The 18,257-nt window shown below is 38.5% G+C and overlaps 1 protein-coding gene across 3 annotated transcripts in view; it reads right to left on the bottom strand.

Annotated features, from left to right (window-relative positions):
* The window catches only part of LOC117421310 (protein FAM193A-like), a 40,881-nt gene extending 26,423 nt beyond the window's left edge, over positions 1-14,458 (bottom strand). For all 3 annotated transcript variants that reach the window (XM_034035531.3, XM_034035532.3, XM_034035533.3), the window contains exon 1: positions 14,013-14,458. In XM_034035531.3, the coding sequence (XP_033891422.3) occupies positions 14,013-14,237 (225 nt within the window). In that variant the 5' untranslated portion in view covers positions 14,238-14,458. The remainder of the gene's footprint in view (positions 1-14,012) is intronic.
* Positions 14,459-18,257: the final 3,799 nt, after the last annotated feature.

Below are 18,257 nucleotides of genomic sequence, written 5' to 3'. Positions count from 1 at the left end.
AACACGCGTCCTCCGAAACGTGCTCCTGCCAAGCCGTCATTTTTCGCACTGCGGATCCACAGCAATGCCACCAGACCTATAGTGCCGGAGGACAACACAGATCTGGCGGCTCCACTGCAGAACCACAGGCACCCTATCGGCCACAGGGGTCGCCGCTGCGCGGTGAGCCGTTGATTCCCCTGCCGACCTAAGCTCTCCCTACCCGGGCAGTGCTCGGCCAATTGTGCGCCGCCCCCTAGAAACTCCCGGTCACGGTCGGCTGTGACATAGCCCGAATTCGAACTTGCGATCTCCAGGCTATAGGGCACATCCTGCACTCCACGTGGAGTGCCTTTACTGGATGCGCCACTCGGGAGCCCCATCTGTCCAGGGTTTACGGGAAACACATGCAAGTAGTTTTACAGTACAAAAGTACGTACAAAATAAACCAGTCTGCGTTGTTGCAGATGAAACTACAGATGGGAGAGATAAGTGTCCTGAACATTGTATTTAATTTGTAATTTCATGAAAATTGTATATTTTTGTAATAATGCCCTTTGTTTTCAGCTATTCTGTATATTGTAATGCCAGCAATAAGCTGTTTTTTCAAAACACCTTTATTTGTTGACTGACCTACAGTACAGATTTTTCCTGAAAACTACAGTATCTCAGGGACTTTAAAAAAAAAAAAAAGTTAATTACTCTACCGTTGTAAATCGCATGTGTGTGTCCGTTTTTGACTTTTCATAAATATATGAATTAAATATCCTGAGGGCGTACGATAGCTAGAATCGCAAAAATTATGAAGTTAAACAGTTCTACCTAGAACTGCCACGTGAGTCAATGTGACCCATGCATTACATTTTTTTTTTTTTAATATAACGTAAGATATTCTATTTTTTTTTGTAAATGCAGCAAACAAGACACGCCCCCTCCTCCTAGCACACGTGTTTTTTTTTAATTTATCTCAAGCCTTTCTTTGTTTGTAGACTGACTACGAGACAGAGATTGCTATGATTGTGGATTTGTCAAGATGCAAACTCAGTGAAAGCCTAGTTTATTTTTCAATGTACCTGGTGACAACAATCCTTCATTTTGTTCCACAAATGCAACTGGGAATATATCAGATGGAAATATTTAATCATGAAAGTAGTCATTTTGATTGGAATATGGCAAGCTGCACTCAGATGCATACAGCAAACTGAAATGACAGGTAGGATAACAACTTATGTGCCTAATAGGAAACATATGTTATATATTCTTGGTTTTACAGGTTTGTATGTACCAGTTTACACAATAGTGTTCAATGGAACTGCGTCTGTGTTTACAACACAGCTCCTGGGTGCAGGCACAGTCAGCTGGCAGACGCGTACGCTCCTCATTAGAGTACAATGCAGCCGTCATACCGGAAGTAGTGTTATAATTTTCTTTTTATGTAGTATTAGAAACAATGATCTCGGTTTTACAGTTGTTTACACCTGTACACGGGTATATGTACATACCCATTTCTTTTGAAATGTATATTTTATTATATTTTTTCACTGTTTGTATTCATTATGTATATGTGCTCATTTTAAAAATAAAGCCTTTATGTTTAATTTTCAATTTAAATAGTGTTTCTGCGATGCAAATGTTAGATATGATGTTCATGAATAAAACTTTTCAGTTGTATCCAGTAGTATGTCTTTAATTTTCATAATGAAGCAGTTTAAAAATGTATGAGTCACAGTGACCCACGTGGTGGTTCGAGTGTTAACGAATGTGTAAAATACCCCTTCACACAGCATGAAATTGCGCAATCTATGCCGGTGTAATATCGTCATAACCCTTTCACACAGCCAAAGAGATAACGCGAGTACAACTTTCAAACCTGTCAATCAACAGACTGATCTCATGGCAACAACAGACTGTTCTCGTGCAATCTGAAACACTGACAAGACCTAAAACATGCACGCAGTGCTTAATTTGTAAAGAAAGAGGTGCCGGGGCGCAAGCAATGACAATAATACCGACCCTAAGAAGCGCATATTCAAAATCATAACACTTTTATTTGAAAGAGTATTGTACGTACTTGTGTTAGATGTTTACAATCACGTATTCTACATCATATACAAAGTAGTAGTGCGTGCAGAGAAAATAATTAAAGGCAACCGCAGGATAAATAATTAAAAATAAAGTCTGCATACATGTTTTGCTATGGTTTTGCATTTAAATGGTTTAAAAAACAAACAAATTAAAATGCATTCAGAAGAACTCCAGAAGAACGCACCCCAACACGAACATTGCTTTGACCCACGGTTTGCACTATTATCAGCGATGGGTATGCAACAGAAGCTGCTGGTAGATTACAAAAATGATTAATCAATCTTAGGCTAGGTAGTTGTTAACTTAGTATGTTTTTATTCTCTATTAATTAAATTATATTAGTTGAAAAAGGCAAGAGGACCAGATCATTATTAATTGTATTATTTTGGTTTAATATAATATAGCAGGCTAATGTTCCTATTGAAGTAGGCTACAATATATATTTTTTTCATTAAAAATTTGCTGTTGTTCTTTGTTGAAATTAATGTTCAGCTTTCATATTTTGTTGTGTACTACTCATTTAATCAAAACAAGTAGTGTAAGAAGTTTGTATCGTTCATGATGTTTTTCAAATCAAGTAAGCTTATTTGTGTATAAAAAACGACAATAGAGTTGCAGCCAGTGTCATCTTACTTAAAGGCACTCAAGCTGAAATCGTAAAGTAATTTAAAGTAGGCTACAAACGTGGCAGCGGACTGTCTCTCTTTAGCGTGCACACAACTTGCAGACTTGTGTTGAGATTTTAAAAAGAAAGTATTTTAGGAGATTTTTAACTAGAGGTACCGACGCTATGACTCTGCACACCCAGAGGTTCCGGGGCTGTAATCACTGCATCCACGCCCCTTACCTACCTCCAGTATAGTGACGTGGCATGTTGACTTTGAAACCACACTCACTATAGCGCTATAGTGGTTCAGAGACGGCATAAAATATTACGGTTCTGTGGCGGTATAGGCAATTCACACAGACCTATAAGCCGCTTCAGTGGTGGTTCTGAACCGTCATAACTCCTCTGTGTGAAAGCACCTTTAGTGTGTGACTCACTCAGAAAACATTGATTTGTATTTGTTTGAATTAAAATTTCATTAACATACTAGGCTCTCTGTATTTCTTTTTTGTTGTTTTATGAATGAGTATGAAATCACTTTGGTGTCCTTGGGTTGGATTTGTTTTGCCTTGGTGCCACTGAATCTTCACGCCCAACAAAGGCAACATTGCTTTGTCCTTCATGACCTTAACTTTATGCCCTGCTGACTCAAACTTTATGAAAATGGTTATATGCAAGATATTACAGGTTTGTAGACAACATGTGCTCCCTTGATGGTGCTGGTTCTTACAATTACACAGACACAACACTGACCTAGCCTGCATCTAACTAGAGCTGGAGTGCTGCACGTTAATTCAAGAACGAACACAGCGTTAGGGCTGCTACGATTAAACCGAAAATCAATTTTTCAATCGATTTCATTCCTCATTATATACATTGATACAACTACTGGATAATCGATGAAATAATTACATTTTTGTAAAGTGCATAGTTAATAACATTATTTAAGTTTATCAATGAAACTACACCGAACGCCCTGCCTTACTACTTACAGTATTTCTGCCAAAGACAAGCAGTGGGCGTGCTCCTCTTTTTCTGCTGGTGTTAACTAGCATCTGATTTGCTGGTCCCATGCTTTGTAAGTAGACACCCTCTGTGTGTTCGATCTAAACAAAAAGCGTGCCACCTTGGATCCAGATCAGGACCACAGGCTTGTATTCCTGGCAAATATGTACATAAATTGTGCACACTGAAGAAAACAAACTGTAGACTATATAATTTGTTGTATCCAAGCCCTGCGTGGATACAACAAATTGTATGCGCACCCGATCTGCATCTGATAACTTTACCCAATCCGCGATTTGGATAGTCTAGCTGTCATTTTGTAAATGTTTTATTGCAGTTATTTCACTATATTAGCAACTATAGATTGTTAATAATTTCAGCATAATTTCCAAACACATGTAATTAACTTCCATTTATATCAGGAAGACATCTGAGGTACCTTTTTTTAAACAACAATCTTACAAGAACAGCAGTGCAATAAAGAACAGCGACATGCATCAGAACTAATAACATTTTACGTTATAAAAAAATAAACCACTCAAGTCAATAATACTTTCAGCAGCCACAAAACTGAGCTACAACAACAAAAGACAGCCGCCTATGCCTACCGTCGCCTCTGAATCGTGATTCCGATTCCGTTTCACACCGATGTTTTAATAAGTTTGATGTACCTGTTTTATGGCTACTGAAAGCACAGACTTTCTTGCACGAGACACAGGCGATGTATCCAGCGACAGTGTCTGTTTTCATCGGCAAGTAATCGAAATGTTTTCCAAATTGATGACTTGCCTTTCTCAGTTTCCTTTGTATTGACCAGTGATTCATTTCTTGTCAGTTTGGTTCTACATATTCAAAAACAGAGTTCCCAAACTTGACAATGTTGTCACATGTTTAGATGCAAGTACAATCAGTGCCACCCATAGCTGAGAAAACTAATATTGTGCATTTGAGGAGATTTTTTCAAAATCGGGTCTGAACCGGGTATCTGTCATTGGAACAGGGTATTGAGTCCAGTTCCCAAGCTATTTAGAAAAAACATGTCCGTATGTGAATGTGTGAGCAGAAGGAGGTGGAGTTGGCATCTTATATACATATAAACAAGCACTAGTGCTACAGTTCTATGTCAACAATCACAGAGCAAAAAATTTGTCAAACTAAACTCATCACAGCTGCGATCAGACACTAGCCCAAAACAACGACAACAAAACGTAAATTTATAGTCTAGCAGCTAAGTGTTTTTTTTTTCTTCCAAGTATGAACGTGTTCATTAGTTATCAAATGTATTTTTGACAAATAAAGTCTCTTAATTGTTTGATGTTTTTTTAATAATTAGTTTTATTAAAAACATACAATACTAGAACCAGATTAACACATACATTTTTTGGGAAATTCATTTTAAAGCACGTTAATCACACTCCTGTCTTGTCCCTCTTACAGGGGTGGGAGCAGAGCAAAGTAGCCAAGACGGAAAATGTATGGTGCCGAGTCAAGCAAGGCGAACAATCTTAGAGGTTTATATTTTAACAGTAGTTGCACGTAGCCTATACACTACAAATACAAAGCAAAAATGCATATACAACCTACAGAAACAAACACACTGTGCACAATAATTGCACAAACCGTTTCATTTTACAAAACAAAGTGCAAACAGAAACTAAAAGAAACCTCTAAGTTGCCGTCCATAAGGGCTCCTGTCAAGCGAATACAAATAAAAAAAAAAAAACTAAAAGCTTATTACTGTGCTGAGAATACCTTGTTTCCAGCTAAATACGGCTGCTCGTTTTCACTGCATTTTCTCAGGTACAGCTAACCAAAGATATTCTATTTATTTCTATGCTATTAAATAGAATATCTTTGAGCTAACCTTGGAAGTATTTGCGCTACGTAAAACGTCAAATGGCTGGAGAGATAGTATCATGTGGATGCCCTGCTAAAATCTGCTTTCAATTATTAACTGGGGATTTGTAGTAAGCCAATGTGTTCGTTAAATTATTTGGTTTGTAATTAATTGAATGATTGTATATTTTATTTTATATTATATATATATATATATATATATATATATATATATATATATATATATATATATATATACATAGCATTTAACCTATACTGCTATGGACTTGGGACTTTTTTGGATACTAAGATCTAAAACTGATAATATGGCTTTATAAAAATGCAAATTTAAAAAAATGCTAAAGAAAATTCTAATTAAATCAATATATTGTGTGTTCTAGCATGTAATTTGTTTGTCATAATGATCTGATTGCCGTTGCTAGTTTAATTACCAACTGAATTCATATGTACACTGTTAATACGAATAATTTGAGACTATATAAATGGTAAACATGTGTTTAAGTATTATGTGCTGATGATAGCAGTGGGGGCTGCTGAAAGGTTTGCATTTTAGCACTTTATTCACTTTTTTTGCACATGCAAGTGTGAATAAGATTAAATATATTTCTGCTTTGGCCTTTTTTGATAGTGTCATTTTGTTACACAGTGTGTGAGCATTACACTTTAAAAATATATATATATATATATATTATTTACAATTATGGAGGCTATAACCATTACTCAGTGAATGATTTGTTTTATTTAGGCAATTTCAAGTTATTAATAAGAGAATTTAAAATTATTATGTAAATTAAACATCTATTATTAACACCACAGGCATTAGGCGTATTATTATTATTTAGAATAATCGGACAATCACCCCATTACAGCTGGGACTCGTTTCCCCTCATATTTTAGTCAGGGTCAATAAACACACACATCACCATTTATTTAGTTTTGGTGGTGGTAGGTTTAAAAAAAACCTGGGGTTAAATCATAATTTCTCCTCTCTAAATCTATACAGTCAATTGATTATAATTAACCATCTAATTTAATTATTGTATTTTTTTTTAATTGATTAGAAAAGGAAGGGGCAGGATTATTAGATAATTTATTTTTGTGGTGGACTAATGTCAGAAAGGTTTAATAAAAACAACAACAATAATACAACTACTAATAATTTTCATCATTCGGGAACATAAATTGCCCCCGTTATTCCTGGTGTGCACATAACAAGTTTAGTATTTGGAAAGCCTTTGCTTAAATATCTTTGCATGGTGTAAGCTTGACCGTGAAAGGTGCTCCCTCAGTTTATATCTTTAGTTCAGTGCCTCTCCCTGGTTTGAAACCATGTCATTATCAAAACCAAAGCAAGCTTCCTTGTTAGGATCTGGTAGGATTCATGTAGATAATATATGCTGAACTACAAATCCTTTAGTAATACCCTCTTGTGAAATTGCCAATGATAGTTCTCAGATTGTAACCCAACCTGAAATTGAAAAATTTCAGAATGACCAATTTTTTGTTGTAACTAATGTGAGCAACAGTGAGGTCCCACAGCATTCCAGTTCAAGTTCAACTGCAATTTGTGGGAAACAGCAACACACACCCACACTGAATCAAAGCAGAGTAGGAAAACCTAAGAGAAAATTTAGACCAGAAAGGCAATGTCAGTATGAATGGCTTTCCTTTGACTCAGAGAGCATGTTCTGCAAAGTATATGTAGTGCAGCAGTACACAAACCGTACAGCTTGTGCATAGTTCATTCAGCACACAGCACCACTAATTAGGGAAAGTGTACGTGAGAAAGCAAGAAACTCGGCTGCTTTGAGACTTCTCATTGATGCCAGTACTGTTCGTGAGTTTGTAAACGTATTCCTCCGCTTTGTTGACCTAGAAGGGGTGGTTCACACTCAATACATTGGCTCTGAACTACTTGAAACAGCTAATGCAGACGGTTACATAAAATCACTGGATGCATTGTTTTTCAAACTAGGCACCAGGGAGTGGAAAGAGGAGTTTAGGCACTTATGGTGCTGCAGTTGCGCAATGAAAGCATGGGGGAGTTTCAACTAAATTGAAACAGCCCTTGTCATGGCTGACCAGTGTACATTGTGTAGCACACCTCTTGCAGCTTGCAGTTCTTGATTCCCAAAGAGAAATGGCTGTTGTAAGAGAGACTGAACGAAAGGAAAGATCTGTGTATGCTGAATTTCTGAAAGACAGAAGGGAAACCTGGTTCATGTCATTTCAGATGGACTATTTGTCATCGCTGTCTAGGTTGTCGAAAGTGTTTCAGTCCGACAGCCTGTTGGTAACCCAAATAAAACCAAAAGTGGAAATCACTATATTCAGTGCAGACCTGGATACTATTAATGTAATTCTCACTAGCATTGAATCAGGTCCACATGCCTACCACCACCAGCTGCCAGTCACCTAACCCCCAAGAGCAGAGAAAAAATACATAGGGAGAAGTTAAGCAGTTTCAGGACATGAAGGTGATGACATTGACCGAGTCATATAAGCAGGAAATTAAAAGTAAAATGTGTGCTGAACTTAAACAATACTTTGTGGATCATTTTGAGCCAATGTGGAATGATACACAATTGCAGCTGTTCCAGGTGAGCTGTCAAACTCTGGAGTAACAGAAATCACTGAACTGGGTTTCAGGTACATGCCTTTTCTTAAAAAGGCAACTGGACGTTCCACTGACAAAGCAGAAATAATCTCTCCTTCTGCAAGATTGGCAAGACTTCAAAATCAGCAACTAAAGATCTGGCCACCCTGACTGGTGCTTCAAAGTTTTTCCACAACAGTAAACGTTTCTCAGTATTAAGAGTAGTGCTGGGATGAACATGGGATTTTAATGTTCGGATATCAGAGATGCCATTCCGAAAGGAGAAAATAGTAGCATGTGCCAAACTAAGCGAGGCAATTTTTATTTATTTTTTTATTTTTTAAGGCCAGTGGCTGCTAGCCCCTAGAAATTAAAATGTTCTTAGCCTCTGGCAAGCCAATGACCTAATTCTTGCTGTTCAATTTATAATTTTGTAGTGTTGTAAATCGAACCCTGATGTTGACATCGATTATCAGCTTCTAGTGAATGCAGCAGTCCCTGCCAGTGCCGCGGCTACAGAGATGAATTTCACTTTTTGCTGTCACATTTTAATCAAAATTGTAAAAAGACTTTGCATAGCCACTTACACTTAGATTTGCATTATCTTCAGTGAATACTATATTGTCACTTTTCCAAACAGTACATCAGAGGTAGCCTACCCTTTCCTGCAACGGAACGTTCCACAGCGACACATTCTCCGGTCGATCATTTTATTTTGCATCTCCATACTTGAATATGTAGAATATCTATTTCATACACGTGGATTTATTATTAATTGATTTTCCACGTCGCAACGTTTCGCCCACGTGGATTCGCTTACATACATTACCAAGCACTACCTATTTCACGGCCGTGAAAAATGTGACACGGACCGTGAAATTCATTCTTCACCACCACCACCATTTTGTGTACTTTTACCCTGCACTTAAATCCAGTGAAGTTATGTGTACCAGTCCAGGTTTCTGACGTGATTATAAGCTTGTTTCAATTTCAAAAAGAAAACTGGACAGGATTGATTGACACTTACCAGCAGCCAATAACCATTCTGGGCTCTCCTCACCGACTAGTAGATATGGACATCCTGGGCGGGTTTAGTATCCTAGGAGATCTCAACTGGCAAGCAAGTGTCCAAATTGAATTTTAAAAATCTATAATAATTACTGCAGCAGATCATGTACAATAATTTGGCATTCTACATGGTGATGGTGGCAAACTATTTTGTACAACTTGCAAGGTTTCATTGGATCACATACGTCGAGCTACGATCCAGCGGCATTTAGACATGGACAGCAATCAAAAATGAAAAAGCTTGTGGACAGTGCATTGCTTCAAAACAAAAAGGTTAAAGCTTTTTCTGAAACAGCGGCAGGTGACAGCGTACTAATGTTAAATATTATTAGTTTCACTCAAGACAGACGGCTACAGTTGGGACTGATTTAAAACAAAATAATATGTGTAAAATATATTAACAAAGCAGGTTACTCCTGATCTCTTCATCATCATGCTGTATTTGTTCACAGACGCATATTCTCAGTGACTTTTAGAAGCAACAGATTACGTTCTTCATAGTAAGTTAATATATACAAGACACATTTTTAATTTCACGGAATATTCGATTTCATTAAAATATTATCTATTTGTTATCGATAGATAATTTGATTATCATCATTACCGTTACAAGTCTATACTTTTGGTAAATGTAAACACACGGCATTTAGAAATTTAAAAAACCCAATAAAAATACTTCAACACTGATTTTTTTTTTTAAATGTGGAATTCTATTTATTCTGGATTTAAATATTAGTAATGAAGAGTGTTTAAGGATCTCGTAAGTCCTATCAAACCTGGAATGAAATATTCAACCTCAAAACTGTATAAAAAACACCTCAAGAAAGATTTAACAATGTTACTTTTCAAAAAGTAATAAAAGCTATTATATTGCTCAGAACGCAGACAGAGACAGCATAGCAGCAGCGGCAGGGGGGGCGTGGCCCGTGTGTGTGTGCCTTTATTTTACAGCAAGATGTTACAATATGTAACACGTTAAAGTAAAAGAATATCCCAGGAGTAAAGAATACGTTGTGTAGGCTTTACTTTACCCCAGTGAATTAACTACAAAACAAGGGATTCTAAATAGCAGTTCAAGACAAATGTTGTTTTGTGTATCCCCGAAAAAAACAGTACATAGTTGACACCGCATTTTAACGAATACAAACATCTGATTTTTGTATCCAAATACATGATTTCTTAGCAGATGCCCTTATCCAGGGCGACTTACAATTGTTACAAGATATCACATTATATATTTATTTATTTTTTTACATGTAATTACCCATTTATACAGTTGGGTTTTTACTGGAGCAATCTAGGTAGTACCTTGCTCAAGGGTACAGCAGCAGTGTTCCCCACCTGGGATTGAACCCACGACCCTCTGGTCAAAAGCCCAGAGCCCTAACCACTACTCCACACTGCTGCCCTATGCAAATATTTGTCTGAATATTCGGATATTTGTCTCAGCACTAATTAAGAGCAATTGTTAGTCTTCCTTACAATGACAACAAACACTGGTGCTTGTGAGCGAGGATTCAGTGCCCAAAACAGGATTAAATCAAAAGCACGATCCAATCTTGCTGATATCACAATTGATAATCTAATTATGATCAGCATGAATGGATTATCACTGGAAAACTTTGATGCTGAACCTGCTGTTCTGCATTGGTATCGCAAAACCCCTGACTACCGTAACTTGGCTGGTCATCAACATTCCCACCCCTGACAAAAACATTGGGGATATACACTGAGAGACGGGAACTAAGTTTATTTAGTTTCTTGAACTTGATTAGAATTTAAAATGCAAAAACATTAATACTATTTTAATGAACAGAGTATTATTGTTAGTCAGATGTTTGTAATTAATCTTTCAAGTACTATTCACATATTTAAGTTTCTTTCTTTGCCACCAAAAAAATTGACTTGGCGACCAGATTAAAGTTGGTGGTGGCCAGTTGGCCACCAAGCTGGTAAGGGATTTCTGCCACCCTGATATATACATATACATTTTTCTTCAGTGTGCGCCTAATATTTTTAACTTGGGCGCACATAAGTGCCTCAGAATTTGTTTTTGCATGCCACAGTTAAATAAACAATTTCAGTTTTCATGTGTGTTGATTTAAAACACTTGATACTACAGTAACAGTTACAATAAAGCATACAATGTACTGAATAAACAATACATGACAGAGAAAACAGCATGGCATGTTACAATATGGCTTGTTTATTGAGAGATATAATCCTTTCTCTGGGTTGTTTTGGATGTGGTGCTGGATGCTATAGAGTAGGGTTTCCCAATCCTGGTCTTGGGTCCAGTTTGTCTTCTGGTTTTCATTCCAACTGAATTATCCAATAATTAATTTAACCCTTACTTGAACTATTCATTCGCTTAATTAGACCTTTTAAATTTTTTTCAGATTTTAAACAGTTGCGAGATTTCAAGTTAACGATACAATTTTATAAGTAACTTGAAAATCGGCAACGTTTTAGGAGCTGAGAACAATTAAAAAGGTCTAATTAAGCATGTTAGTTCAATTAAGGGTTCAATTAAGTAATTGACAACTCAGTTGGAATGAAAACCAGAAGACACAGTGGGTCCCCAGGACCAGGATTGGGAAACCCTGCTATAGAGCATGTTTTTATCGTGTTTTGTCATCAGACATGGCTGAGCTCAGTTATCACAGCGAAACCAGCTGCTAGGAGAAGTTTGGAAAGTAACCCCTCTCCTTCGCAGGGCAATGCTTGGTTGAAACAATAAACTCCCACCCTCCCATGGCAATGATTAGTGCTAATTGGTTGAAACAACAGTTCACGACATCATTGCAGGCAGTGCAGACCTATCGTGTTCCAGCTGCACCTCCAGCACCACAAAATAATAAAAAATGAATGCGAAATGTACTAATTTCAAACCCTTTGTTTAACATAATGTGTACATTTTTCACGTAGAAAAATGTGAGATCTACGAAGTGATAGTATTTCCTACTTGGTAAATTTTACTGTTGGCTCTATGTAGCCTACTTTAAATCTTTTTGAAAGTATGCAAAGGATGCTATAACTGCAAAACAAAAGCCTGTCAATTGATTGTTGAAACATTAGCTAGGAGTACAAAAGACATTTATGATGGGAACTACATAAATTCATGCATGATGTTTGTTCATATCCCAGGCCGAAGTATGACCAAATTATGAACAGAGAGACCCTGGGTAGACTGAATCAAAAAGCAGAAATCTGATCATGTTCTTTGTGTTGATGTCATCCTGATGCTCTCATTGAGATTGAGGTATTTCACTTTTCCAGAAGGTGTTCTGATCTCATCTACAGTATACGTAAAGATGTCATCCTCGGCTCAGATGTTTTCCTATGGATTCCTAATGGTTTTATTAAATATTCATAAGTGTAAGTGGACCTGATTTGGGGTAGAAAATATTTTTTTGCCATGTAGGCCTCTCGTTAGTTACTGAAGATATAGCACTTGTATTTGTTAGTAATTTTTGTTCCTATAATAAGCATTATTGATTAATCTGTCATTCTTGTTTAAACAAGCAGTTAACAATGATAAACTAGACATTGATTATTTCCAACTCCAATATTTTACATATAAAATGATTGACAGAAAATGTTTATTACTTGTGGGACATGATTAAAATAGATGTTACATGCATGCTTGTTTTGGTAACTGCCTGAAAAAAATAAACAGGCAATACTTAAACTTGTAGCATTCACACTAGAAATGATTAATCCATCATTAGTCCTCCATCTCATGGATGGCTGTGTGGTCCGGTGGTTAAAGAAAAGGGCTTGTAACCAGGAGGTCCCCGGTTCAAATCCCACCTCAGCCACTGACTCATTGCGTGACCCTGAGCAAGTCACTTTCGGGTGAGACGTAATTGTAAGTGACTCTGCAGCTGATGCATAGTTCACACGCCCTAGTCTCTGTAAATCGCCTTGGATAAAGGCGTCTGCTAAATAAACAAATAATAATCTATCAATGTTGCTTTCACACACCAATTCCCATCACTAGTTACACAACTACAATATTTGTAATTGCTGCTGTAGTACTCTGTAAAATTTGAAAGCTGTCAGTGTGACTTCTGCAGTTATGTCCCAGAATTTTTTTTTTTTTTTTTAATCCCATGAACCAAAAAATAACCCACTATTGCGCAGCAAGGAAACAAAGTACATCCTCCCAGAAAACACTTCCTCAACAAATGAAAACACACTTAGAGTTAAGTATATATTACTGTGCTATGTATGTTCAAAACAATCAGAAAACTGGTTGTCAGTCTGTCTGTTGCTTAAGTTTTAATCTCTTTTTTGATGCACGATAAGAATGCATGTACTGAACCTGATTATCAACCTCCAACAGAAGGGCCAATGACAAGACTTGAGAAATGTCAATCCCTTTCACAGCTTACAAGCACAAACCCAATACATTGTACACAGTGAGGAATTAATATTAAAAACTATTTTGGAACTTACAAAGAGTCCTAAACCCCAAAAGCATGTGTTGTGATCACATCCAGTTCGTACTGGATGTGATCACAACAGTTCAGTAAGTTTAAACTAAATACAAAGCACCAAAGGTCCTGCAGCTGAAATGACTTCACCATCAATGAACGTTTAGCTCTCTGTAGAATGCCAATGAGTGTTAACTCACTTCAGCACCCAGCCATATTATCTTCCTCCAAAATAATACACTGGGTGTGTAAACCCCCCCCCCCCCCCCAAAAAAAAAAAGGAAATAAAATAAATGTAACCCTTAGTAGGCCTCACAGAGACTGTATCAATGTGTGTACTCTCACTAGACAGTGCCACCCCAACTAAATACCTCACCTCTTCGTGGAGGCCTGTGATGCTGCCGGTGTTGCTGTTTCCAGGGTTCCCGGCCGTCAACAGGCTCATGGCCGCGGCTGATGCTCCAGTTGTCTGCTGACTCCTGACCGCAGTTGAAGCCCCGGCCTTGCCGCTGCTACAAACAGCACTACTGCAGCTACTGCTGCCACCGCCCCGCTTGTTCTTCCTGCGCTTTGCTCCTCGTTTCGCGTCGGTCGGACTCATCTTTCCCCCTATAATCAAAGACAACCTGCCGTCTTATAGGAGGCGGGGGCTTAGTTGATCTACCAGGAGAGCTTGCCTGAAACCGCTGCCTTGAAAGGAAAGATACAAGGTCCAAAAAACGAGTCACTCAATACCTCCAGACTTCAGAGTCCAATATGGCCGGTCCGACGGGAATGGGATGCCAAAGCTTGCGTCCTGACGCGCGGCGTAACTTTGCGTGCAAATGGACTCCTTCGGGAAATGTAGTTTATACTGCGTCAAACTTCTGTTCTTCCCAGGTTAGAGTTCTGCATCTAAAAACTACAACGCCCAAGAAACCATGCATTATTGACATCGCCCAAATCTAGCAGGGTTTTTTGACTTCTGTAGTTCTTTGGGTTTCATATACAGTTTTTTTTTTTTTTTTTTTTTTTTTTTTCCCCCTGCTGTGTGGGTTTGTGCTTGAAATAAACTACAAGTACCAGAGTAGTGCCGGTTAGCGAGAACATTTCCCTCAATCCAGTTCGGTATTTGCCGTGTCCCTTAGTTGTCTTGAATGATCGGTAATTTAATACAACCCGTCATTTGAAGAAAACGTATTGTTAATATGTATGGACTATCGTGCATGATAACATTGATCGCATGTATTATGCTACCGTTCTTTATTATTCAACAGATTATATTTTCTCCAAAATATATTAAGAATATACAATAGTTATGACAAAACTATAAGAAACAATGTTATTTAGTAAAGGTTACAGGATATTTAAAAAATCATATTAGATTATATTAGATTATATTATATTATTTCTTCAAATGGGGGTTGGGGGGTCATGGTTAGATAAGAACATAAGAAAGTTTACAAACGTGAGGAGGCCATTCGTCCCATCTTGCTCGTTTGGTTGTTAGTAGCTTATTGATCCCAGAATCTCATCAGGCAGCTTCTTGAAGGATCCCATGGTGTCAGCTTCAACAACATAAATTTAAAAAAATGCCAACTATTTAGATGTTGCAGTCTGTTTGTTTAGGGACCGTTATTGCTATGTAAAAACAGAAAAAAAACCTGATGTCTCATACCTGCCAACTTTTGAAAATACTTTAGCGGTTCGGGTACTGTTATTCCTGCCGTGCATCTGTGTGTGCTTTGTGTGTTTGTACTGAAATTCCCGTACTGTGATTGTGTGTGTGTCAGTCGCTCTGTATTTCCCGTCGCTGGTTTGTTTACAGCCGGGTCCGCACCAACCAAATCGGTTTCGAAATTGCTCAACTGCTTTTTTTCCAGACATGAGCAACTTTAGAAATGTGTGTATTTATTTATTTATTTTTCTTCTGGCATTATGGTGACCCTGTTGGTGCTAGCGGTTCTTTCCTTGAGTCTGTCATTATCTAAACTCAGGGCTTAATTGCCGGTGAAGAAGAACTGGCTGTTATAGTCGTCTCAGTGTGCAGCAGTGTGGCGTAGTGGTTAGGGCTCTGGACTCTTGACCGGAGGGTTGTGGGTTTAATTCCCGGTTGGGGACATTGCTGCTGTACCCTTGAGCAAGGTACTTCACCTAAATTGCTCCAGTAAAAACCCAACTGTATAAATGGGTAATTGTATGTAAAAATAACGTGATATCTTGTAACAATTGTAAGTCGCCCTGGATAAGGGCGTCTGCTAAGAAATAAATAATAATCTGTAGTTATTTTAAATGCGTTAAAAGCAGAAGCGAAGCCACGCAAATGGTGGACAAGACCTTGGCTAAGGCGTCGTCAGAAACATGGGCATATAGTTGACATATTTTTAAATAGTTGGCATCTTTTTAAATATACTGCTGTTCCTATAGGCTAGACCAGGGGTGGGCAACCCTGGTCCTGGAGGGCCGCTGTCCCTCCTAGTTTTTGATCAAACTGTACCCTAAATTAATTAATTGGACCAATTAAGCTTCTAATAAGCACATAATTAGTCTAATTAAGTAATTTAGGGTACAGTTGGAACAAAAACCAAGAGGGACAGTGGCCCTCCAGGAGCAGGATTGCCCACCCCTGGGCTAGACTGTCGTTTTGACAGCAGATGCGCTTTTTCCTGCCCGCCTTTCCCCACAGCTCCATCGTTCAGAGGTGACAACCTTTATGATTGATACGGTACATCAGCTACCTTGCGTCGACACTGGCAGGAGATGGCCGTGCGTAACTTTTCGTGCTGTGCCGGTTAGTATCTAGCAAAACGGTTGTCTTTTTCGAAGAAAATGGCAAAAAAGTAATCTAAAAACTACGAGCAACATTTCCGGGAAGCCTGGTTAAATGAGGATGCTTTTAAGAACTGGCTTAAGTGTGTTCCTGGCACTGCAAGCAAAGCTTATTGCAAGCTTTGTAAAAACCTCTTTAAATGCAAAAAAGTCAGACCAGACTAGACACACAAATACGGCAAGGCACATTGAATGTGAAAATCCATTTTCGGATGCCAGACAGGTGTGTATTGATTCATTTGTCTCATCTTCATCTGGGAATTTAGCTGTTGGAGAAACTGAAGCAGCTTTGGCCCTCTGTATTGCTGAACACAGCGCAGTGTACAGTGTCAATCATTTAACTGAGCTGTGCAAAGCTCGATTTAAGGATTCCCATGTCTCTGGTCTGAGGCTGCACAGGACTAAATGTTTGACTATCATTAATAATTCATTAGGGCCTGTGACAACAGCAAATTAATCCTAGTCAACAATCTCCCTCCCGACCTGTGAGGGCGCTGTATAACAGGAACAGCGTGCCTCGTACTGGGTGGTCTAGCAGTTCATTCCAGGGTCAGTCGGAAGCCAACCATCCAGGAAGGGGGCGGAGTCACAATTCCAGAAGTCATTGCCTTAATGCGGTAGGCAATGTGTCAGTCATGGATTGGAGGATACGTGATTGCACTCGCTACTGAAGGGGGCGTGACTGAGGGTATATCAGGGGAAGTGGCGAAGCAATCTGTTCCTTTGTTATGTTTACTGAAAGACCTGTAAAGGACGTACAAACGAAAAAGAAACCGTGAGTTTTTGTGTGTTGCTTTGCCTGTCTATTTAACTGTTATATTTGCTGTAGCTAAACACCCAGCAATTAAACCCAGACTACACTTCACTATTGTGCACATATAAACCTGTAAATCACCACTTTCACTAAGAGCACTCACTCTGGACTTGTGACCGTGTTGTGTTTGTGTGTGTGTCTTGTTTACTGTATTATTATTTCGGGACTGAACCCTGTGGTTTAACTGAGCGATACACATTGGTGTGTAGAGTCAGTTATTATTATTTAAGAGTTGCAAGCACGCAACCCAGCCAAATAAAGAACTGTTTTCACCGTGAACTGTCTTGTGTCTGTTATTCCTGAGCACTGCATCACCACTACACCTGCGCACTGTAAACCACTTTGCCACAGGGCCTCATTTCATCAGTGAGCTAGTGTCAGCGATTGGTGGCGGTCCATTCAGCTTACTTATAGATGAATCTAATGACATTTCTGTGGTCAAAATTCTTGGCGTTGTAATAAGATATTTTAGTGTGAAACAAAAAGAGATTGTTTCAAGATTTCTAAGTGCTGTGGAACTTGAAGAATTCACAGCAAACGTAATAGTTTCAGTTCTGAAGAACTGCATTTCAATGTTGGGGCTAGACCTAAAAAAGCTTACTGGAATCAGGACAGACAATGCCTCAGTAATGACAGGGATAAATAATGGTGTGCTAAAATCTGAAATTCCCAACCTAGTTCTGGTGCGGTGTGTTTGTCACAGTTTAGTACTGGCAGTCTCCCATGCTTATGAACAGTTGCTTCCTAAGTTTTTAGATTTTTTAGTTAAGGAGACTTACAATTGGTTCTCCCACAGTGCTGGAAGGCAAATCACATACAAGAAGGTATTCGCTGCAATAAATGATGGGGCAGAGCCACAGAAGATATTGCAGGCATGCTCGACCAGTTGGATTTCTGTTGAGCCAGCGGTAAGGAGAATCCTACAACAGTGGCTTGAACCGAAAACACTGTTTGCTGTTGCGCGTGCGAATGCGCGCTGTTACATGGCAGAACAGAAAT

The sequence above is a fragment of the Acipenser ruthenus genome, chromosome 1, assembly GCF_902713425.1.
Source record: "Acipenser ruthenus chromosome 1, fAciRut3.2 maternal haplotype, whole genome shotgun sequence".
Taxonomy (NCBI): domain Eukaryota; kingdom Metazoa; phylum Chordata; class Actinopteri; order Acipenseriformes; family Acipenseridae; genus Acipenser; species Acipenser ruthenus.
The sequence above is the reverse complement of the archived record's forward strand: the minus strand, read 5'-3'. Positions and strand labels throughout refer to the sequence as shown.